Genomic DNA, 19,207 nt, shown 5'->3' on the forward strand with positions numbered 1-19,207 from the left:
TGCAGAATTGTAATGGATAATTATGCTGTGATTTTCTTGAGTTAGTGATTTGCAAACTTTAGCATGCATCAGAATCACCAAGATGGTGTGTTTCAACACAGTTTGCTGGGATCCACATCTGAGTTTAATTCAGTATGTCCAGGTTATGGCTTGAGAACTTGCATTCCAATGCACAGACCAGAGCTGATACTCCCCTTCTAAGACTACACTTTGAGAGCCACTGTCTACTGAGTGGAGGGAGTGATCTGACAACACTAAGATTTCAATCAGGTCCTCTATGCCTCCATTGTCTAAACTCATCTTGAGAGCACACATGTTAGTAAGAGCAACCTAACCTGAAGAAGTAAAACACATAGCTGAAGCCTATAAGGCATTTTCAAATTCTCCTTCTGGCCTTGTGCAGGAAATCCATCAATCCCAACTGAGCTGATATTTCAGTCCACCTACAAATTTTAAGCCAGTTTCTTCTGTGGACACACAAGGTCTTTGCATAATTTCATGACACAATGGATCCCTGTCTTCATTACTGAGGGCTTGTGTGCCACACACTATGCTAATTATATTGTATGCATGTGTCATTCAGTTCTCCCACCAACATGGAGAGCCGGGAACTACACCCTGTATTACAGGGGAGTCAAAGCATGCCTTGAAAAGTGAAATGACACATCCAAATGACAAATCACAGAAACCAGGGTTACAGCCCAGAGTTCACCCTAAAACCCAAACTCTCCATGACTAAACTACATGACTAGGAATGCTCTCTTTTCCCCAGGAAAAACACATATTGGAGAGATCAGTAACTGTAGTCTATATATGTATCTTTTTCTCCATACCTTCCCAAGGTAAACATTTGCAGATAATTGGGCCTTTTCTTATGAAGTCGGACTTTTTCATTCCCTCTGCTGTACTTTTCAAGGTAACTATAAGGCTGTCATTGCCCTGAGAACTGAATAGGTGGATGTGACTATCAGGAAACAATTTTATTTCATTCTCAAGATTTTATTTATTTGAGAGGCATAGAGAGGGAGAGAGAACATTCCCATCTACTGTTCAAAACCCATATGCCCACAACAGCTGGGATTGGGCCTGGCCAAAGGCAGTAGCTGGGAACTCTACCCAGGTCTCTCACGTGGGTGGCAGTAACCCAGTAACTTCAGCCATCACCTGCTGCTTCCCTGAGTCTGCGTGGGCAGGAAGGAAGAATTATGAGCTGAAGTTGGGAATCAAACCCATGCACTCCAATGTGGGACAGGGACATCTTAAGAAGCTAAATTTCAGTAACAGAAAATAATTTTAAAAATTGTTCTGAACCCTTGAGGGAAGCTGTTATATCCAAGAGGCATTTTCCTCTTAGGTTCCTGCTGTTTATTCTTACTCAATTAAAATAACTATATTTTTAACAAAACATTTGCTTAAGTTTCTTATTAGATTCCTTTTTTGTTTCATTCCATTCTTTATATTGCCTCATTCTTTTGGTTTTAAACAGGAAGGAAATGAAAACTTACAGAGAAGATAGACTTGAATAGGGTCACTCACATCCTAAGTGCATGCGTAGGTTTGGTTAGGATTCAAACTCAGCTATATTTGATGCTACCTTTACATATGCATCTAGCTTCAAATCTCCCAAGAGGCTGTGCAGTCTGACAACTCAGAAAGACAAACTTCTCATTAAGCTGAAAATGAAATTGCATAAACTTCTCATTCCACACCATATGTTCAAATCCCAGCTGAAAGGAAGCTCATTTCTGCAGCACACTGGGCTCATTTCACTGAGTAGGTTGATGCAAGATTTGTAGGGTGGTCATCTCCAAATATTTTAGCATTTGAAGCAGCAGTGCTATTCATTTTCATGCTTCTTTCCCACATTTCCCACATGATAGAGAGAAGGAGAGATTTTATGCTGCATCATTCTCTAGATGAAAAATTACAAACAAAGTTATACACCTGCTTTGTAGTAACCAAAGTTGAAATCATCTTCGAGCCCTTAGTCTAAGTCACTATGACCATGGGATGGGGTGAAGTTGGTAAAGTCATTAGATAATACCATTACAAAGTTGGGTGCAATAAGATTATGTCAAAGTATTCAGATATTTAAAGTTAACCTGGATTTTTAAAAAAAATTATTTATTTTTGCTTTGACAGGCAGAGTTAGACAGTGAGAGAGAGAGAGAGAGACAGAGAGAAAGGTCTTCCTTCTGCTAGTTCACCCCCCAAATGGCCGCCACAGCCGGCGCACTGTACCAACCAGAAGCCAGGAGTCAGGTGCTTCTTCCTGGTCTCCCATGCAGGTGCAGGGCCCAAGCAGTTGGGCCATCCTCCACTGCACTCCCGGGCCATAGCAGAGAGCTGGACTAGAAGAGGAGCAACCGGGGCAGAATCCAGCGCCCAAACCGGGACTAGAACCCCAGGGTGCCAGCGCCGCAGATGGAGGATTAGCCTAGTGAGCCGCAGCACTGGCTAACCTGGATCTTTGTCAAGAGTTTATAGCAGTAAGGTGACTCATGAAGCACCAAAGAACTGATGGGGTCTGCCAAGCCCCCTTGTACACTGGGGGTGAGACTCCATAACTGTTTTGCCTGGGCATTGATTTTAGAGCTGGAAATGCAAAATAGTCTTGAACAATATGGAAGCTTGAAGTTTCTGTGAGTTTTTCCCCCCAACTTTGGATTCATGTAGAAGGTACCATTTCTACAAAGAGAGAAAAACCTAAATCGTGAGTCAGAAAAAGTCTCAGAACTAATGCACTGTCATGCAGTGAAGTTGGTTCGGACTATCGGCAATGGGCAGGGACAGAAACCTTAGTTCACCATCTGCTGGTGTTCCAGCTGGCCAAGTCCCTTCATCGTTGTTTTCTCATGTGAAATTGGGACTGACCATAGGGGGCAGGAAAGAAAGGACAGTGTGTGAAAATGAAGCCAGCCACATTCAAAATACCTGGCTGGAACTCCTGGCTCTGAGCCTTTACTGTGGTTCAGCTTTCCCTGTGACCCCCTTCAGTTCTGTCATCTGTAAAAAGGGGGAAGGATAAATATGGTGCCTACCTCCAAAGCTGTTTGTGGGATGTCAACATACTAATGCAGAATCTGGATCACCACATAGTCATGGCCAAATAGACTTTGTTTTTTGTTTGAAAAAATGGTCTATATAAGGAATTTCAAAACACAGGGAGGAAGCATGAAAGTATACGGCCAAGACCCCAATATCTGACCTCTCCCCTTCTTTATCCTCATCCCCAACCCAACCACTACTGATTTTTTATCTATTGTATTCATCAGAGCTAAGTAACAAATTCTATTTTTAAAAGTTGCTGACATTGTGGTTCAGTGGGTTAAGCTTCCACCTGTGATGCTGGCATCCCACATGGGTGCCACTTTGAGTCCTGGCTACCCTACTTCCAATCCAGCTCCCTGCTAATGGCCAGGGAAAAGCAACAGAAGGTGACACAAGTGTTTGGGCCCTTGCTACCCCATGGGAGATCTGGAAGAAGTTCCTGGCTTCTGGCTTCAGCCTGGCCCAGGCCTAGCTGTTGTAGCCATTTGGGGACTGAACCAGTGAATGGAAGGTCGGTCGGTCGGTCGGTCTCTCTCTCTCTCTCTCTCCATTAGCCTGCTTTACCAGTAAATATATAACTTTTTTAAAAAAGGTTTTTCCCACTGGGAAACCTAGCTGAAAAACTTTTTCCCTAGATAACTCTCATTTATAGATAAGAAAAAGCAAGGTGCTAAAGACAAAGATCACACAAAGCTAAGCCACTGCCCTGGGATTAGACTTTCCTCCAGCTCACCACCTTTGCACTGTGAACCCTCACCTCCATCCAGCCACCTAAGGATGATCACATGAGCACTTCCATTTTCTGACTGTTACCCCACAAAATTCAGGATAATGCTGGCTGAAGTTTTCAGACTGAAGAGGAGAGCATCGTTAAGCTAGTAAGGGTGCCAGGGAAGTCAATGTCCACAAAAGGGTAGGTGGGATGGAGGATGGGATGACGAGATATTTGTCTCTCTATGTGTGGATATTTGCCCAAGAACTCAAGACCCATGAGGTGGGGAGGGTGGTAGAACATCCAGATGAAGTGGATGACCTACAACTCAGAGAAGATACCAGCAATGGAACGGAGATCAAAGAACCACACAGCAAGGAAACATGAATGTTTATTATGTGGGAGAGAGAGAGAGAGTGATCAGAAAAGCTGCTTGACTGGGGGTGAAGTGACAATGAGAAGCAGCACAGAAATAAAGGAGGTAATGGAAGAGAAAGAAGACACAGAGTACCAATAATCATGTGGAGAAAAAAATGAAAAGCAGCATTACTATTTGTATGAACAGTAGTAATAAATAAGTAGTAACAGCAGAAGCAGCTATCAGTGACTGAATATCACTTTACTCTACACACTGTGAGAAGTTCAAACAGCATGGTCTCATCTTTCCCTAGGGACCACTTGAGATGATAGATGTGGAGCAGAAAAGGAAACCAGCATAGTGAAGACAGTAACTTTTTCAGTCATACAATCAGTTGATGACATCAGGGGTTAAGAGCCAGGTCAAGCCCAGCACCAAGATTCTTAAATTATCATGTGAGGTGTCAGTGTACAGCCATAGAAGACTCACTTGTGGTGTGCTCAGAATCAATGATCCCAATAGTGGGAACATAGAAATATCTACAAATATTTTTAATAGTGAGTACTCAAGACCTTCTACTAGAGCTTCTAATTAATTACTTAATTAGAATTGGTTTGATATCTGAACCTAAATCACTGAAATCTTCTAGATGATTCTTAACTAGAAACTAGGTTCAACAGTCACTGTATCACGTATATAAATGTTGAGTGATACAAGCAAGAATGCCTGTTTGTGAGGACCAGATATCACCTTACACATGAGCACACATCCCCACTCAAAACTCAGAGCTGGAGGATGTACTGGAAAGACTTCAAGGCTTAAGAAAGGGGGAACTGGGCTCCAGGGAAGTTCAATAGTTTTACTGTTAAAGAATCCAGAACCTTGGCTTATTTCATTCTTCTACATACCATTTGTACTGGTCTGAACGCATCTAAGTACCATAGACTGAGGGGCTTCTCAATAGAAGAAATTCACTTCTTATAGTTCTGGAGGTTTGAAGACTGAGATCAGGGTCCTAGAATGCCTGGGTTGTGATGAGGGCCCTCCTCCGGGCTGTACATTGCCAACTCATTGTATCTTCACAAGATGGAAAGAGTACCCTGGATTCTTCATTCTCTTTTAATGTCACAACTCCATTTAGGAGATTAATATCCTTATGATGTAATTACCACCCAAAAGTCCCAGCTCATAATAATGTCACTTAAAAGGGTTGGGGTTTCCACATATGGATTTTTTTTTCTGGTGGGGTGGGGCTGGGATGCAAATATTTAGTCCATAGTACCACTTGACTTTTCCTTTGCAATATACATAATAGCATCCAACTAATGAAGTAAGTCAAGTTTCCTTACCTAAAACTCTTAATCTCTCAGCTCCAACTACCACTTCGTTGTCATCTGCAGAGAAGAGCAATTTTCCAGAAACAGTTTTTACTTCGAACTTTTTGCCATAAGCTTCTACAGCTTTTGGACCTAGAAGGCATGTTGATAAGGGAGAGAAAGAGGTAGGGAGAAAAGAGAGAGGAAGATAATACATTAGTCGTGTTGCATTTGACTACAGGAAGCTTTCATAGAACATACACATTTGACAAGATTGTATCAGACCTTAATGTTAAGTGGATTGGTTTTCAGAAACTGACATGAAAATCTGTGTCTCTACTCCAGCCATGTCTTGTCAATTACTTTTAATCATAAGCTCTCAAGCTATGATTGTCAAGACCATCCAAACTAATTCTTGAGTGATATTTCCTTCCTCTAGCACAAAATCTCTGTCAAATAGCTATAGATTTTTGATTGAATGGTTCAAAGTCTAAGAGGCTCACCAGCTCTTGAGGCAACTGCATCTACTTGGCAAGCCCTGTCACGAAGGGTTTCTTTAAATACAGCTGAAGTCTCTCTCACTTTGTATTTTTGACATACTGGCTGCATTTGACACCAAGACAAGTCTACTTTGTTGATATATACATCACTTTCGGGTAGACTGGCTATAATATTATAATTAATTGTCTTGGAAATTGCTGAATATTTTATGCTAGACATTAATTCAATAACAATAAATGTACGTGGTTTATGACAACAGATGCTATTCTTGAAAGTGAGCCTACCTACAGTGTGCATCAGGAAGGCAAGGCCCTAATCTCACAGAACCTATCTTCTGATGGAAATGGACCAATGTAAATTTAACAACTAATTAATAAATAAGAAAAATACAGATAGTTTGGGGTGAGCAGTGTGGTACAGCGGGATAAGCCATCACTTGGAACACCTGCATTGTATATTAGAGTACTAGTTCCAGTCCTGGCTACTTTACTTTTGATCTAGCTTCCTGCTATGCATTTTGGGAGGCAGCAAGTTGATTGCTCAAGTGCTAAGGGCTCTGACACCCATATGGGAGACTGGATGGAATTCTTGGTTTTGGCTTTGACATGGACCAGCCTTGGTTGCCTTTGTATGAGATAGAATAGGCAGTAATAATACAATTGTAGATGAAGAAACTGAAGCTCAGAAGAACCAAATAATTTACCCAAAAATAACATTATTAGAAACTTAAAGAGGGAGTTGGAACATAATTTACTCTTTTGATTCCCAGTCAGGTAGTCTTGATACCTAAAGCCACTCTCTCACATACAAGGGCATAGTCAGCTAGATCATAGTGATCTCCTGCTTGAATATTAATAATTTCATCAGACATCAATACTAGACAAGGCAACTCAGTGGGCATGATGAGCCCATCAAAAGCAAAACACATACAAAAAGAAAAACAACTGTGACCACGTTCAAACCACACAAAAGATGAAAAATATCCTTATCTTGGTTCATAGGAGTGCTATTTCTTTATCCATGACAGTTTTAGCATTGTTCTTGTCTTTCTTATTTTTGGAGATTAATTAACCCAATCAAAAAACTGCTCTGTCTTCCTGACAGTATCTAATCCAAAACGAAGCCTTGCTTCCTTAAATCTTACTAAAAGAGACTTGAAGTCAGTGACCTAATTGAGATAAAATCCTGTAATAAGTTGTTCCTAAGAGCTTCTTACTGAGATGCCCCATGGTTGCCTATGGTATACATTCTCCCTCACTGCAAGGAGTAATAAACCCAACTTGTCCCACTTAGATGTACTGCTAGTGGTCTTTAGAGAGAAGCCATTGAGGACCCTTCCATTGCTACTTATTATTAATTAGCACTTTTGAAAAATACCTATCAGAAACCAAAGTGCCACATTTGGATATCCTGGATATTTTTGGAAAAAATACAAGATTTATTGGTTCTACCTTTAAAAAAATTTTCGTAGGAGTTTCGGCAACAAAAGATAAAAGAAAGCTTTTTTTTTTTGACAGGCAGAGTTAGACAGTGAAAGAGAGAGAGACAGAGAGAAAGGTCTTCCTTCTGTTGGTTCACCCCCTAAATGGCCGCTACGGCAGTTGCACTGCACTGATCCGAAGCCAGGAGCCAGGTGCTTCCTCCTGGTCTCCCATGTGGGTGCAGGGCCCAAGGACTTGGGCCATCCTCCGCTGCCTTCCCAGGCCACAGCAGATAGCTGGACTGGAAGAGGAGCAAACGGGACAGAACCAGCGCCCCAACCGGGACTAGAACCTGGGTTGCCAGTGCCACAGGCAGAGGATTAGCCTAGTGAGCCATGGCACTGGCCAAGAAAGCTTTTTTTGTATGAGTACAAATCTCTTAAGAGCAATTTTAGGAATATAGTGATTCTTCCCACCATACCTGCCCTGCCACCTGAACTTCCACCCCACTGCTTCCTCCCTTTTTCCCATTCCCAGTCCCATTCTCCATTAAGATTCATTTTCAATTAATTTTATACACAGAAGACCAATTCTATACTAAGTTAAGATTTCAACAATTTGTACACACACACACAAAAAAAAACTGTTTGAGAACAGGTTTTATATTTAATTCTCATAACACAACTCATTGAGGAAAAAAGTCCTGCATGGGAAGTAAGTGCACAGTGTGTCAAACAGCTTTTTGAGCTACCTCAAATTTAGATATTAAGGTAGATTCAGCTCAGATAGATTGAAATGTCTCTCCCTTTTTAGAATTTTCAACACAAACATTATTTTCCATTTTCCATCATACCTGAAACACTCCCAATTTTTAAAAAAAGTTTACATATTTTTCATCTACTACAAAGGTAGAGCGAGAGAGGGAGGAGAAAGGGAGAACACACACACACACACACAAAATACTATCTTCTATCCACTGGTTCACTCCCCAAATGCCTGAAGGGATCCAGTGAAACTTTATTTATGGAAAGAACTCTGTAGGTGGAAAATTGCCTTGAAACACAGAGGACTGCTTTTGTGGTTAGTGTCATCCTTGTCATCACCAGCATCGTTTTTGTACTGCAGCTGTTACCCCCATTGTGAAGCAATGCTGATGCGTGCCTCTTACTGAGCTTTTCCTATTCAGAAAGTCACCTCAATTTGGCAGACCTCATCTTTCGAAAGCCAGTACAGCCACACTAGCCCACACTAGCCCTCTACTGCTCAAAGGGCATGAGAAAGTGTCCTTCATGAGCACAAGACTGAAACAGCAGAGAGAATATTGAATTTCCAAGCAATGTGGGAACCGGACAGTATCTCCGACTACCTTCATGCTCTAGGTGAGGAGAGAAAGTGGGTCTGTAAATGAGCTCCCAGAACTGGCTCACAACAAATGGAGATTTATTTGCCTAGGAACAAAAGGGACTGGAGCTCAAGTATATGGAGCAGCTGGGATACGAGCTTTGTGAGGATGGGCCAAAGAAAAAACTGGACACAAGGACTCTTCAAAGAACAGAGATAGGTGGTGAGTGATTTGGTTTAGGTTTTTCTTCAAGAACTACGGTGTAGCTGTTTTCTTAACTGCATCAAAGCCCTCAGTGAAGCCTATATTACTTGTCGATACTCTAATGTTATCATTTTGTGGGGGAGGGAATTGAGGATGTGCATACAATGAAGCATGAATGCATACATGAGTGACCTCAGGATACGCAGAGAGTGAGCACAGTTTGCCCTTTCTGGATTGAGCCATATGGTATAGTGGGGGTACTCTTGGAAGACTGGACCCAATGCTTAGACTCTGCCTCCGCAGTCCTCGGAAAAAGCATGAAACTTGGCTCCTGCGCAGTCAAGGGCACCTTCCTGTCCCCTGAGTTTACTTGGAACTCATGAGTGGTTTCTGACACATAGAAGAGAATGTACTGAAGAGACTACAGCAATCAGAGAACACAAAGCCCAATTAAGTTATCTTGCCTTTCAGGGCTTCATAGAACACAAATGGAATTTACTAAGAGCCAGAACCATTTGGCTATCTAAAGCTCACTAATTGGTCATTTTAGCCAAAACTCCACCAAGCAACTGCTGGCTCAATGGTGCGCATGGCTTGTCCTTTGTCCATTTCATCTGGGGCTGCCAAACTTCCCTGGACAACGCTGGAATTGTTTAAGAAAAAAATGACTCTGGATGAGAAATGCAAATAGAGCTGGAGACTGCACAGGAAGCCCCTTGGTGAACTAATCGTTCTTCTATAGGAAGGAAAAAAAAAATCACTATTCATCATGTGAAACTAATCTTCAGTTAATCCCCCTCTGTATGTGATAGGCTGTGTGTGAAGCACCCTTTAATGAATCTTCTGAACAGAACTGCAGCCCATCAGGATTCAACAGCAGTCTCCATGTCATGCCACGGTCATGACGCTGGGTGCTGGAAAGGCCTGGGAGCCACTTAGGATAATTTCTTTTCCCAGCTCCTCTGACACTGGGACCTTTTCCCATATCCACGTGATGCTGTCAAAGGCATCCCTACTGCTTTCTTCCTTCTAAGTAGGAGGGTTCCCTGTTTGCACCCACTACTGAGATACTAAAGAAGTAGCCTATGGGTCAAATACACATTTGGGAATACAGGGACTTAACTACCATTTAAAATATTGTTTCATTTGAAAAGATTACCCAAACTTCTAACATTAGAATTTCTAATGGGCTTTTGAGACATTCTGTAGGGAAGCAAGAGAGTTCTCGAATCCCCAGGATTTCCTCGGTAGATCTCACTGCATAGAAGACAGGAGTGATTGACCTTGCAGTAAGTACATTATCAAATGTAACAGGAATCAGAAATCACTGTTGAAACTGTGGGGCACTTTCCATTCATGTGCAGAAATGTAATGTAAAAGACTACACTGAAGGATGTGTTTAGAATATTCTTTTTTGAAAGATTTATTTATAAGTGAGAATTACAGAAAGGGAGAGACAGAAAGAGAGAGAGTTTCCATCTGATGGTTCACTCCTCAAATGGCCTCAATGGCCAAAACAGGGCCAAGCCGAAGCCAGGTGCCGGGAGTTTATTCTAGATCTCTCATGTGGGGGTGGGGGTCCTAGAGAATTGAGCCATCAACTGCTACCTTCTGAGGCACATTAGCAGGGATGTGAATTAGAAATGGAGCAGTCGGGGCTCAAACTAGTGCCTATATGGAATGCTGGTGCCTCAGAGGGCAGCTTAACCTGCTGCTGCGCTACAACCCCAGCTGCAGGAATTCTTTTTTTTTTTTTTTTTTTTTTTTTTTTTTTTTACAGAGTGGACAGTGAGAGAGAGACAGAGAGAAAGGTCTTCCTTTTGCCGTTGGTTCACCCTCCAATGGCTGCTGTGGTCGGTGCGCTGCGGCCAGCACATCGCGCTGATCTGAAGGCAGGAGCCAGGTGCTTCTCCTGGTCTCCCGTGGGGTGCAAGGCCCAAGCACTTGGGCCATCCTCCACTGCACTCCCGGGTCACAGCAGAGGGCTGGCCTCGAAGAGGGGCAACCGGGACAGAATCCGGCACCCCAACCGGGACTAGAACCCAGTGTGCTGGCGCCGCAAGGCGGAGGATTAGCCTATTGAGCTGCGGCACCAGCCAGGAATTTTATTCTTAATATTTCTGTTATCCTCTATAGCAATCCTCTTGACAGGCTTCTGTTTACTAATGTTACAATAACTTTCTTCTCATCTCATTTCGCTATTCGCTATCTTCTGCCTTACCTAAGAGTTAGCGACAGGTGCCTTCCAGCTTCCTGGGGGGTCTACCTTGAGAAGAAAAGACTGACAGACAAGACCACTGGATGGATGGAAGCAAGAAGAGAGAGAGGGTGAGGAAGATGAGAGGAGGAGGAGAGGGCTAGAAGGTACGGTCAGAAGAGGGAAAGGGAAGGGGAGAGGGAAATATGAAAGGTGGGAGGGAAGGGGTGGTGAAGGAAGTACAGAGGAGGAACAGGGAGAGAGAGGTGTAGGAAAGATAAAGGGGGAGAAATGGGATGGGGGAGGGTGAGAGAGAAGTCAGGAGGAGGAGAGGAGGAGATGGGGATGAAGAGGAGGAGATGGGAATGAAGACAGGAGGGAGAAACAGTGAAAGAAAGAAGCAAAAGACTGACTGTTCTGTCTGAATAATAGTGTGTTGGGCAGTGCCAGCTTTATCACTACACAATCTCTCAAGTCTACCAAATCTCCCACTGCAAACAAATGGCAAATGTTCCACAGGCTAAAGAAGTTCCTTTTGAGCACAGGAGTCTGAGAGCTGGGGGTTGGATTTATTTCCCTCCTGGAGGCAATTTTCACACATGCTGCTTAAATGATTGCTTACTGAAGCTGTTTATTTAATTATTTAGCTTGGTGACTGTGGGCCAGATGTTACATGGCAGGGTTGGCAATCCAGCAGCATGCTGGAACGGCGTGCTTGTGGATTCTGGGCAGCTAGGCACAGCAGTTCCTGCAATCCCCGAGTTCTGAGGCGGGGAGATGGGCTGATGGGCCCTGGCACCCACTGGTTGTGACTCCTCAGACATCCACAGGTGGCACTCTTGTGGGTGGGGGAGAAACCAGGCTCTATCCTGACCAGAGAACACTCTGGGCATCTGTTTCCCCATGGCTCGTTTATTAGTGGAGCTCCAGATATTTGAGTTGCAGTAATGTTTCAGGGCATTAAAGCAACTGGCTTCTCAAAATGTCCATCTGTACACTTTTCTCTTAGCCCCGAAGCCAAACAAATGGCATTTTCTCTCTGTAAGTTTAACAATGCCATTCACACTCACATACACAAGCCCTTTTTCTTTCAATATGTAAGCGCATAATGCCTCCCTGTTTACAGCTGCTTAGAACCTACAGAGGTGCCATTGATCCTACCACTCAACACATAACCAGGACCACCAGACCAGTGTTTATCACGATAATCATTATTGTGAATAATCAATCCTTGTTTACATGTCAGAAACACCAGCTTAAAACCCAGCGAGTGCTTTCCTAAGCTGTAGGAAATAGATCTGCTGTATCAAAAGGAACCACAGGAACATATTCAGTGGCGACAGATACATCCTCATCTTACAATTGAGTTTGTTTTGGAGTTAGCACGCATGACAACAACGGCATGGATTCAAACGATCACGAAACCGTTCTTTTCCAACCCACAGAGCACGGTGCACAGACTTGTGTGTAGTGTGCTCTCCCTCTCTCAATTAACCCAGCACAGCCAGTTTTTCCACAAGCATCAGAGCAAGGAACTTTTCTTTGGTTCACCAATAGATGAAGCAGCTGGCTTGTATCTCAGGGCCAAGTTCTATGACAACTTCTTAAAATTGCCTCTAAGCAATAGATTTTATAAGTTAAATGTGGGTAAAGAGAGGACTACACTATAGTAGATTCAAGGAATACATGCTATAGTCTTATTCTTATACTATAAATCTGTTAGCAGACACTCTTTTCATGTACACATGATGTTTCATTTGACTTTAAATTCGACATTTTCTGAGCACCCCGCAGAGACTAAGCATTGCTAAATTCTCTTTTCTTACCTGTTATCAGCTGAGTTAGCACTTTAGTCTGGTCATTGAGAATGTTCACTGTAACATTTCTGGCAGATTTGAAGTACAGGGCATTACCCTATAATAAGAATAAGAGAAACACATGAAAACAGGTGATTTCTAAACAAACAAACAAACAAAAAAATGTGATCCTAACTTTCCAAATGGCTGAACTGGTTTTAGCCATGTTCTAATTGATGCTTTTATTTGAAAATTTGATTTCCATATACATGATAATTATCATTCATCCAAAATAGATGTCCTTCAAACAGATACTCAGAAAGGCAAATGTGGACAATACAGATTTCTGTAGAACACACACAGATACATTATTACAGCTGAATCAGAGACAACTGGGACACAAATCCAGGTAGAGTTTATTGCAGATCTGAGTTAGCTTTTATGCAGACAACGATTTTGAATGACTTACACTCTAACTACACCCTTTTTGGCTTACAATTTCTCCAAAGAAATAATGTAGAGTCCTTAAAGGAGAGTAGGAAGCCCTTGTGTTATCAAGGTCTGCCCCTCAGGCATGTCCACCAGCTCAGAGAAGTCTTTGGGGTAATGTTTGTAACTGCATATGCGCAGCTCAGGAGATCCAGTTTAACCAAGTAAACTATGCCTCCCCATTCATCCTTTAGTTGTCTCCGGATTTGTTTTTCCTCCAGGCACTCCAGGCTTTCATCTACTTTCCCTACAATCCTCGTTCCTCTCTCACAGTGTGGTACATGTTGCTGGGTATGACTTAGAACAGGGTGTGGCATATTTTTCTGTGAAGGGCCTGATACTTTTTTGGAGCTTTGTTGGATACTGGTCTCTGTTGTAACTATTCAACTATGTTTTGGTGCAAAAGAGTCCTAGATGGCACGTTGACAAAGGAATATGGCTGCATTCCACCAAATCTTTATTCAGGCACTCTGACATTTGAATTTCTTATAATTTACATTTCATATTTAACATTTAATATAATTTTTATATGTCATGACATATTCTTCTTCCCCTGCTTTGTTCCCTTCCCTTCAATCATTTAAAAATGTGAAGACTATTCTCAGTTTGCTGGTGATACAAGAACAGGCAGAGGACCCAATGCTGCTAAGAGGCCACTGTTTGCCAACCCCCGGCTTAGAAGTTCTCCTTTTCTTGGACGGCACTAAAGGCTTAAATGAAGGATGAATCTGTGTCAGTATCATCTAGTTGTTTAGAACGTAGTAATTTGGTAGTCATTTCTGTCTTTCTGAACCTTTTCACTATATGGCATATATCAACCTGAAAATTTAATAAGACATCTACATACCGAGTCTCTAACACAAGGAAACCATTGAACTATAGGTTGTGAAGTAGTGAGGACAGCAAAGATAGGCAAACGTTGGCCTTCACTTTCATGTTTTACTTTCTAATGGGGACAACAGATGGGTACAAGTATTCTAGGCAGAGAACAATAGGAGGGATGCGGAATCCACAAAGTGAATAGGGGACTTTCCTGAAGAGTGAGGTTATTGTGGTTTGAGGCCATGGAGTGGCAAGCAAAGAAACTTCCTGGAGAGGTTAACATCTGAGCTGAAACTCTAAAAGAATACAGATGTGATTTTGGCAATACGAAATGGAAAAAGAAGCTCATAGAGATAAGAAAGTTGTGGGTGATTGTTCTAAAACTGGTGTAGCCATGGACTGGATTACCTAGCCCAGCTGAATATCTGCATGCCAGTAGAGTATGAGGGCTACGTGCTGCCAGATAACCAATATTAAGGCCAAAGGAATAGTCCACAAGAGGAGGAGAGTGACAGTCTGGGGTCATGGTCTTTCCCACTTATGATTAATGGCTGAAATGGACCATCAAAACACATGACCCAACCAGGCTCTGAATAACCAACTCACAATGGGTGAAATCTGTTGACCTAGTTTAGAAGAAACCACTGATTCAGTGTAGCCCCTATATTAGTTTAATACTAGAATTTCCTCTGGTGGGGGCAAGTATTTTAGCACAGCAGGGTAGATCATCCTGCCATTCTGAGTGCCTGCAGTTGAGTTCCACTTCTACTTCCCACTGTTTCCTGCTAATATGCTTGGGAGGCAGCAGGTGATGGCTCAAGTTGCTTGGCTTCCTGTTCCCAGGTGGATGACCCAGGTTCTTGACTCCTGGCTTCACCGTGGCCCAGTCCTTGCTGTGGTAATATTTGAGAAATGAACCAGTGGATAGCTTTCCTTCTGTCTCTCATCTCTCTGTTACTCTGCATTTCAAGTAAAAAAAAAATACCCCTGATTGAAAAAAAAAAATTAATGGAGTCATGGAAGACATACTTTCAATCTAATACTGTCAGTCTTTTTCTGTCAGTAAACACTTTAGATATTATCCTAAAATGGCTTCCTAGCCATTGTTTTTGACAGTGCTTATTAGTTCCATTTAAAACTTCAAAAGCATTCTAGTAAAGTGAGATCTCAGAACCTAGAACCTGTACAGGAAGTTATATTTCCATAAATAAGGCACTAACACTTGAATTCTTAGGATGATACTAAACAAAGTTCAAGGAAAAAATGCAAAGTTGATTTTGGTACAAAATATTTTTGGAACACACACACAGGTTTTTCACAACGTGTGTTTTCCATCAGCTTTCTGATGATGCCTTATATATGCAGCTATCCAGCACTCCAGAGAAAAGAGTGACCAAGCATCAGAAGACTGGAGAAATTCTACTAGCACTGACTATTATATGACCTTCAGCAAACCATCCAACTCTTCTTTTTTAAAGATTTATTTATTTGAAAGGCAGAGTTAGAGGGAGGGAGGGAGAGACAGAGAGATAGATCTTCCATCTACTGGTTCACTCCCCAAATGGCCGCAATAGCCTGGGCTGGGCCAGACCAAAGCCAGGAGTCAGGAGCTTCTTCTAGGTCTCCTACATGGGTGCAGGGCCCAAGGACTTGTGCTATCATCCACTGCTTTCCCAGGCACATTTCAGCGAGGTGCACTGGAAGTGGAGCAGTCGGGGTTCAAACTGGCACCTATAAGGGATGCCAGCATCACAGGCAGCAGTTTAACCTGTTGAGCTACAATGCCAACCTCACTATCTTCTTCATTTTATTTTTCTTTCATTCTCCAGCATCAATATCAACATCAACATCATTATCGAGTGCATTGCTGACACAATGGAGCACTCCTGAGCGCCAGATATGTACTAGGAGTCTGGAGCCAGACTTCTTTGTTTTCTTGCCAGCTCCACCACTTGCAAGTTGTATGACGCTGGGCACATTTCTAAATGATTCCAAGCCTCAGTTTCGCTTTATGGATGATGAGTAAAATACTAATTATTAATTTTGGAAACAAATGTATTATTACAATCTTTAAACTCTACATGCAATTATTGAATTAACATAATCCATTGCTAGATATATATTAAATCCTCAGTAATTATTCAGGTAAGGAGAGGAAGGGGGAAGGGACAGGAATGAGAAAGACAAGTGGAGGTGAGGAGGGAGAGATGAGAGATGAGGAAGCTGAGGTAAGCGCAAAAACAGAGATGGGAAGGACAAAGATGGACGCAGGATGGCGGGAAGGCGAGATCCAGAGAAACAAGGAAGACAGCTTTACTTTCACCACTTAAGCTTGCTGACCCATCTGTAGACTAAGTCAGGGGCTCCTTCCATTTCCAACATGCTCTGTTTTTCTATTTTAAAGGGTCTCCCGGTATCTGTTTGGCTTACCATGGTGTTGTGAATCTTAACTTAAAATGTTCTTTGCTGTCCTTAATATTATTCAAATAATTCTACCATGGAAAAATAACAGCTTTGCTCAAGATTTACAGCAAGAGGTATAATAAAAGCATCCATTCCTTTTTATTACCATGTCAAAATATTATGGTTCAGTATTAATTGCTCTCATTGCTAAGATCCTGGGAAAGGGAATCTTTGCTGCACCAGGGTTTAGACAAAGAGCCTCATTCTCCCCCAGGCCATGTTGCTGTAATCCTCTCGCATATCCGAGGTAACAGAAACATTGCCAGGAGAAAAGCACGTGGCAGCTGGGTCCCTGGAATTTTATTTGGCTCTCTCACTCTGCCGGTGAAGACTAAACCAGGACAATTCCAGCCACACAAAACATGCCTGGGGTCTCTCTGCAAAGAGGGGAAACCCTCTCTCCTTCAGAGGGGAAGCTAAGTGCTGGCCTCTCTGGCCCTTCTCATTCCCCTGAACTGCCTTCCACTCATCGCTGTGACTTTCAGTAGCCTCCATCCAAGATGAGAGGTTTGCAATTAGCTACCTGGAGGTTCGGCTGTGCTGGGTAGAGAGGAGTCTGGCAGGCCCTCACCTGGTCATGAAGATGCATTCGCAGTCTAGATCAAGACGCCTTCAATCAATCAGGCTGTATGTAATTCCTCTGGTACAGGAGGAGGCCACGTGGGACACACAGCCAGGAGGAAATGTACCATTTCTCCCACATGGAGAGACAAGGACTGTCCAATCAGCACTTGCCCAAATAACTAAACGGCATAGATTTTCGTGCAAAATTCACAGAACACAAACATTTGGATGGAAACAAATCCCTGCCACATCTTTACTTCTTCAAATCAAAATCAACAGACCCGAACCCAACCCTGTCTTGATGACCTGGGCCACTGACATGAACATTCTTTGTTAGGCTGTATCTCAGGAGCTACTGTATTCATGTGGCTATTTGAACACCAAATGGCTCCACTGTGCTGATATTTTAAAATTATTCTATTTGATTTAAAAAATGTATTATGTATTCTTACATAAAAATAGTACCTGCATATGTCAAATATTACAAGCCTTATAACATAGAACAAAAATTTACATCTGTTAACACTACAAGAACTGTCAGCTTGTCTGGACATTTCTTTATGTATTTCTCCCTCCATGACTCCAATTAGGCTTCTTTACCATCTCCTGATTCATCAGTCTTGATGTTATCCATCGAATTTCTCCAATGGCATGGACTTAGCCTCATGGCTTTGGTGAAATCCCTATACAGACTAACATTATTAAGATTATGGGTACATGGTTCACAAATGAGCCAAGGAGCAGACTTTAACTATGTTTGATTTTTCTGTCTTACATAGCGTCTTCATTTTCTGGACTCAATACATGCTTCATTAAAACATTTTGTATGATTTCTATTTTTTCTCCTTATGTTGTTCATTCCTCCCCTCCTCCTACAAAGGACCTATTTTATAGGAGATATTCTGAACTTTAAATTCCCATTTTTAAGAACTGTCTGCTATTAATTTGAAGAACAGTTCTTACTCGTGGAGCCCTCTTTATATCATCTTTTCCTTACTTGGTTGACACCATATCCCTTCTTAGAGGAGAATGTTGTTGTTGTTGTTGTTCTAGTACTATTGGTTGAACTCAATAATTAACACACAATTATTCTTAGGAGTTTAAATTTTAACTGAAAAGTGATCCCTGTTAAATCTAAGAGTGGAAAAAGAGAGGGAGGAGATGAACAATTTGGAACATGCTCAATCGGACTTGCCGCAAATGGTGGAGTTAGAAATGTGCCAGGGGATTCCAACACAATCCCATCAAGATGGCATGTACCAATGCCATCGCACTAGTCCAAGTGATCAATTTCAGCTCACAATTGATAGCTCTGATAGGTCTAAGAGTCAAAGAGATCACACAAACAAGACAAGTATCTGCTAATACTAACTGATAGAATCAAAAAGGGAGAGAAAGATCCAACATGGGAAGCGGGATACACAGCAGACTCATAGAATGGCAGATGTCCTAAACAACACTCTGGCCTCAGAATCAGCCCTCAAGGCATTCGGATCTGGCAGAAGACCCCATGAGAGTATAGCAGGCATGGAAAGCCAAGATATCATGGAAAAAAAAAAAAGACCTAAATGAATGATCTCTGTGAGTGAGATCCCAGTGGAAAGAATGGGGCCATCAAAGAAGGAGGTACCCTTCTCCGAAGGGAGGAGAGAACTTCCACTTTGACTATGACCCTATTGGAATAAGATCAAAGTCAGCGAACTCTAAAGGCTTCCATAGCCCTGGCAACTCATGACTAGAGCCTAGGGAGATTACTGACGCCATGAACAGGAGTGTCAAATTGTTAAATCAGCAACAGGAGTCACTGTGTACTTACACCCCATGTGGGATCTGTCCCTAATGTGTCGTCTAAAGCCAAGTGATGATATAACTAGTACTGAAACAGTATTTTTATACTTTGCGTTTCTGTGTGGGCACAAACTGATGAGGTCTTTACTAATTACATACTGAAGTGATCTTCTGTATATAAAG

At 42.2% G+C, this 19,207-nt stretch overlaps 1 protein-coding gene across 4 annotated transcripts in view; it reads right to left on the reverse strand.

The window, feature by feature from the left end:
* Positions 1–19,207, reverse strand: part of SGCD (sarcoglycan delta) — a 443,968-nt gene that overhangs the window by 135,483 nt on the left and 289,278 nt on the right. For 3 of the 4 annotated variants that reach the window (XM_062188781.1, XM_062188782.1, XM_062188783.1), the window contains exons 4-5: positions 12,929–13,016; positions 5,471–5,590 (exon numbers count right to left, since the gene is read on the reverse strand). In XM_062188781.1, coding sequence (XP_062044765.1) covers positions 5,471–5,590; positions 12,929–13,016 — 208 coding nt within the window. The remainder of the gene's footprint in view (positions 1–5,470; positions 5,591–12,928; positions 13,017–19,207) is intronic. The other variant, XM_062188784.1, reaches the window with a different exon arrangement.

Source organism: Lepus europaeus, chromosome 4 (genome assembly GCF_033115175.1).
Source record: "Lepus europaeus isolate LE1 chromosome 4, mLepTim1.pri, whole genome shotgun sequence".
Classification (NCBI taxonomy): domain Eukaryota; kingdom Metazoa; phylum Chordata; class Mammalia; order Lagomorpha; family Leporidae; genus Lepus; species Lepus europaeus.